Source organism: Nicotiana attenuata, unplaced genomic scaffold (assembly GCF_001879085.1).
Source record: "Nicotiana attenuata strain UT unplaced genomic scaffold, NIATTr2, whole genome shotgun sequence".
NCBI lineage: Eukaryota > Viridiplantae > Streptophyta > Magnoliopsida > Solanales > Solanaceae > Nicotiana > Nicotiana attenuata.
This window is the reverse complement of record NW_017671519.1, coordinates 125,093-130,004: the sequence shown is the minus strand read 5'-3', so window position 1 is coordinate 130,004 and position 4,912 is coordinate 125,093. Positions and strand designations below refer to the sequence as shown.

Below are 4,912 nucleotides of genomic sequence, written 5' to 3'. Positions count from 1 at the left end.
TTCATTTAATAATGGAAATTCTTTATAATTTCTATACACATACAAATCTTCAAACATAATTAAAAGAGACTCCTAGCAAATACTGAATCTACTTTAAACATGTCATTGTCCTTAAAATTACTAATTGCAGATAGTTGGCATCGTCCAAAAAGGCGTTGGACAACTATACTATAAGCTAGTCTCGGAAAAGTCTTTTTTTTTTTTTTGTTTCCCATCCGGTATTCGGTAACCGTAATGGAGGCCGACTATATCCGGACGCGTAGAGCCCCATTCGGGGGAAGCGCTCCCTACGAAGGATTATCTCGAGAAAGACTTTATTTGCCACTTGTTAAGATATTGCATCATCAAGTTCATTGTCATAGACGAATAATCAATAGCAGAGACCGATGTGCGTATTGCTTCGGGTGCAGCCGAATCCAATATTTTGGTACAAACATAAATTTATGTATAAAAGTTCACTAAAATTATAACAATTAATCGATATGAACCTATAATTTTTAAAAAAATATACAATAAATTCAATGCAAATACCTTTAAAAGTTAAACTCATAAAATTTAAATCCAAAATCCACATCTCATTATTGGCCAACAAAACTTTCAAGAAGCTGGTTCAGTATTGATAGGTTGCTGTCTCCGACTCTCCATAATTATGTCCATTTATCATTTAGGAGCGTACGTGTTTCTTTGTGTTTGTTACTCAGGTTGCTGTATATGATGCATTAAAATGATTTGATTACTGTTAGGTAGACAACAGAATACGCGACCTAATTACTTAAATATTCGTAAACTGTTTTCTTATATCGACTAGATAAAACTATATTTTTTAATACATTTGATATTAATTAAGGGGAAGGCAGATGATGTTACAAAGAACATATATTATAAAATAGCATAAAATTGGTTAAAAAAGAAACTTGTCTTTTTATAATAAATGGTTGTTATATAGCGATGTGTTATAGAAATATCTGACCGTAAATAAAAATGGAGAGAAAAGATCTGCTTATGGACAAGTAAGCTAGGCTTGAAATTATCTCGACTGATAATATAAATTATTAAATGAGTAGTGTTATTTAAGCAGTTTTATAATACACATATATTTCATATACACATATATTTCGGATATTAGCTCGTTTTTACAATACACAAGTAGTTATTTTATTTAACATTCTCTTATTTTTAGTTATTAAAGAATAACAGTTTTTTTATATTTAAATTTACTTCAATTTTAAACTTCTCACTTTATTCTTAATGAGATGATTTATTGATAAACAAGTATCTATAATATCTTCTAAACATCAATTTTTTTTTTTAAGATTCGTGTCTAGTCATATTAAAAAAGATGGGATAATATATATTAGTAACAATAATTCAAATCAGGTCAAATTAAGAATGAGTAACGCTTCACATGCAAGTCAAAAAACAGATATCAAATCAAAGACGTTAAGCCCAACGTAAACAACAACGAACCAAAACAAACAAAGCCGCCCGGTCCGGTCCCAAAGGAGCGTCTAATTCCAATTGCCACTTAACTCCCATTTTCTTCTGTTTATCCAACTGTTATAATGCGCTTGTAATCCCTGATTTTTCGTTCTATAACTCTCTCATCTTCCTCATGAAGCTGCCATTATATTGATGTGTTATTATTACTAGTATAATATAATATACTGCACACATCCCCAAAGCTAAATACTCAAGAAAATTCAGTAAACTCAATACCAATACTCCTGCAGTTTCCCCATTACTATGCACGTCTAGTTGTCTTCACACTCCCCCATAGCACCCCTTCTCTTACTATTCTCCATATTTTTTTTCTCTTGATCTAAGATTTGATCCTTTACTTGCTTCTTTTTTTGGGCCAATATAAACATATCGGGTTCCGTACAGTGACGAACTCCCCTGTTTCACTTTCAAGATCTGTTTCATGTCTTGTCCTTTTCTTTTCTGTTAAGCACTTTCCATTTCTTCCATTGAACTCTTCTTCAAGTGCTCAATATTTTCTTTCTTTTACGGTTGCTTCATTTGGTCCTAATAACCAAAATTATTAAATTGCTTAATTCCAAAAACCCAGAAAACCCCATATTCATTTTCATTAATAATTGTCATTTCTTGCATTGAACTCTTCCTCACGTGTTTAGATTCTCCTCTATTTTTCCCAAAAAGTTTTGGTTCATTCACCATATTCAGGATAGTAATCTTTTGGTTAATTTCCAAAACCCAGATAAACCCAAAGAGTATTGTCATTTTATATCGATTATTACGATTTGGGTATTAATGGGGAATTGTTTCGGGATATCAAGAAAGTTGACGTCGGAGATTGCGCCGGCCGACGTGATAAAGAAACACCCGGCCGTCAAACTGTACGGACCGCCGAATAATATTTCAACCTATTACATTCGATGTGCTCTGCTCTACAAGCCCGTGACTGTCCATTTTATTCCCTCAGAGACCCACCGTTCGCCGGTACTGGAGTACACATCCGACTCCGTTACAGGGTCCGTTAACGACGTGTTGCGTTACTTGGACGTGAAGTTTCCGGAGCCGAAGTTGTCGACGAGGTGGGGAATCGGTGATGAAACGACGCCGTTTGTGGTTTGGTTGGTAATACTACAACATAGGAGTATGACGTGGCACTTGGAGAGAATGGGGAGGTGGGGTGAGGACTTGGCGGGTCGGGGCGGGAAGGCACGGGGTGATCCGGCAATGGGGACTCCGAAAATGGAGGTGAGAAAGTTTGCGAGGAGTTATTCACAGTTGTTGGAGCTACTGCTGGAGCATGCTCAAATGGAGGAGAGAGTTGTTTTTCAAATCTTGGAAAAAGCTGATAGAGGTAACTTCAATATGGTCATATTGATAGCTATTTCCTTTCTTTTAATCAAATTTCTGAGCATTTAGAGGTGATAATTTGATTATTTGTTCCATTGATTAAGTGTAAATCAAGTAGTAGCTGATGTGGGGAATCTTGTAATCAATCAGTCAATTGCACCTCAATCCAAAATTTGAAGTTATGATCAAAGAATTCTCTGTATCTATTCTGTTTTACTATGGTTCAGTATTCAGAGGATTCACTATAGCTAAATTAGCTTTACACTGGTTAACATAGAGCAATTCTTCTCTTTTATCCGGACTTTGGATTGGTTATGCTTGGAAAATGTTCTTTGTTATGCTTAATTGCCTATTTTAAGAAAGATATTTTGGAAATGGAAAAGGGAACGGGGTTACAGTTTCAGAGTTGAATAGCAGTTTGTGCGATAAAGTTAGAAATTACGAGATTTTATTGATCGTTAAGAGGGTATATTGGATGCACAAAGATGTGATGCAGAACAAATTCTGAACTTTAGATTACTTTTTCTTATGGTGAGATTGTCATTTTTATGTAAGTTTACATAATTAACTTAATTGAAAATGAAACTTGAATTCAAAAAATCAAACAATTAATTCGATATTTAGAAGTATCCTAACTTGAATATAAAGTTCAAAAAATGGGAGAATATTTGTAAATAGCAGATCTGCCAAGCATACGTCAGAAGGGGAGTTTTCTCCTCAATTATTGGGAATGGGAAGTGACTGGTTAACAAGAATGTTTAGCTTATTTAGTTCTATATTTAGCTTCTTAGTTTCCAGACCCGACGGTGTGGGATAATACTGGGTGTGTTGTTGTTGTATTTAGCTTCTTAGTTTGTCCAAAGTAAGTTGCTTATCCAGATCATGGTGATCTGGTAGTCTATTGTTTTGCTGCAATATTATTGACCTCTAAATTGGTCACGATTCAGGATTGTCTAAAGCTGCAAATGAGGAGCATGCGAGGGACCTTCCGATGATGAATGGTATTAAAGAAGATATCAAATCTATCGGAGTTCTTGATTCAGGGCATCCTTCCTACCAAGAAGCCCTCTGCAACCTCTCTACTCGACTCAAAACCTTACAGGTTCATTCTGCATTCACTACATCAAGATTTTAGTCTGCCAAGTTCTACTGAAATATGGCTATCTATTACTAACAGTCTTACTATATATCTAATGCCAGGAGCATAGCAAGAAACACTTTGAAGAGGAGGAGAAGAATCTACTGCCGCTAATGGAGGCAGCTGAATTAAGTAAAGCGCAACAGGATAAAGTCCTAGACCAGTGCTTGGATGTAATGCACGGGACACACTCCCATCTCTTTCGTTTCTTTATGGAAGGCCTCCTCCCTCAGGACGCAATGCATTACTTGGACATGCTTTCTAGGTGCAGTGACCAAAACCGAGTGTCTTCAATGCTACGGCTAATTGTTGATAAGGTTGTGTGATTCTATTTTACGATCAATCATCGTTGCTTTGAAATATAAATAGTTATCATCGTCAATAGTTGTTGGTCTAGCTTTGCTTTTAAAGTGGAGCACTTGATGTTAAGCTCACTATAATTGCTTTGCTTTGCACTTCTTTAATGTCCAGTGGGGCTCCTAAGTTGAGTCCTTAAGCACCAATTATACCTTTTGTTGTTTCTTTCACATGGCAGATGCTCAAAGCAAAAGGGAGGAGAGGTTGCCTTTTGTTCTTTCTACTTTTCATTTTTTTTCTATCTTTTTTCTTTTACTTTAGCAGTTTAGCTGGTTATAGTTAGTCTGTACATAGTAGGGGACAGATATGCTTTGTTGGATGTTGCTTTGAATCTACTTCTCTGTTAATGTAAATAATTCGATGTGGATATTGTTGGCTTGTTGCTTTTCTGTAAATAAGGTTTTGTCCATGTTTTCTTCTTGAGCTGAGGGTCTCTCCTGGAAACAGTCTCTCTACCCCTCAGGGTAGAGGTAAGGTCTGCGTACATGCTACCCTCCCCAGACCCCACTAGTGGGACTACACTGGGCCGTTGTTGTTGTTGTTGTTGTTGTTGTAAGGAAAAGTCCATGTTCATCTAATTTCTTGCATAGCATG

General features: G+C 36.0%; 1 protein-coding gene across 1 annotated transcript; it reads left to right on the top strand.

The window, feature by feature from the left end:
* Positions 1-1,433: 1,433 nt before the first annotated feature.
* Positions 1,434-4,696, top strand: LOC109208755. Its single transcript, XM_019371910.1, has 3 exons — positions 1,434-2,827; positions 3,771-3,925; positions 4,024-4,696. The coding sequence occupies exons 1-3, from the start codon at positions 2,272-2,274 to the stop codon at positions 4,285-4,287; spliced, it is 975 nt and encodes a 324-aa protein (XP_019227455.1). The 5' UTR covers positions 1,434-2,271; the 3' UTR covers positions 4,288-4,696.
* The last annotated feature ends 216 nt before the right edge of the window (positions 4,697-4,912 follow it).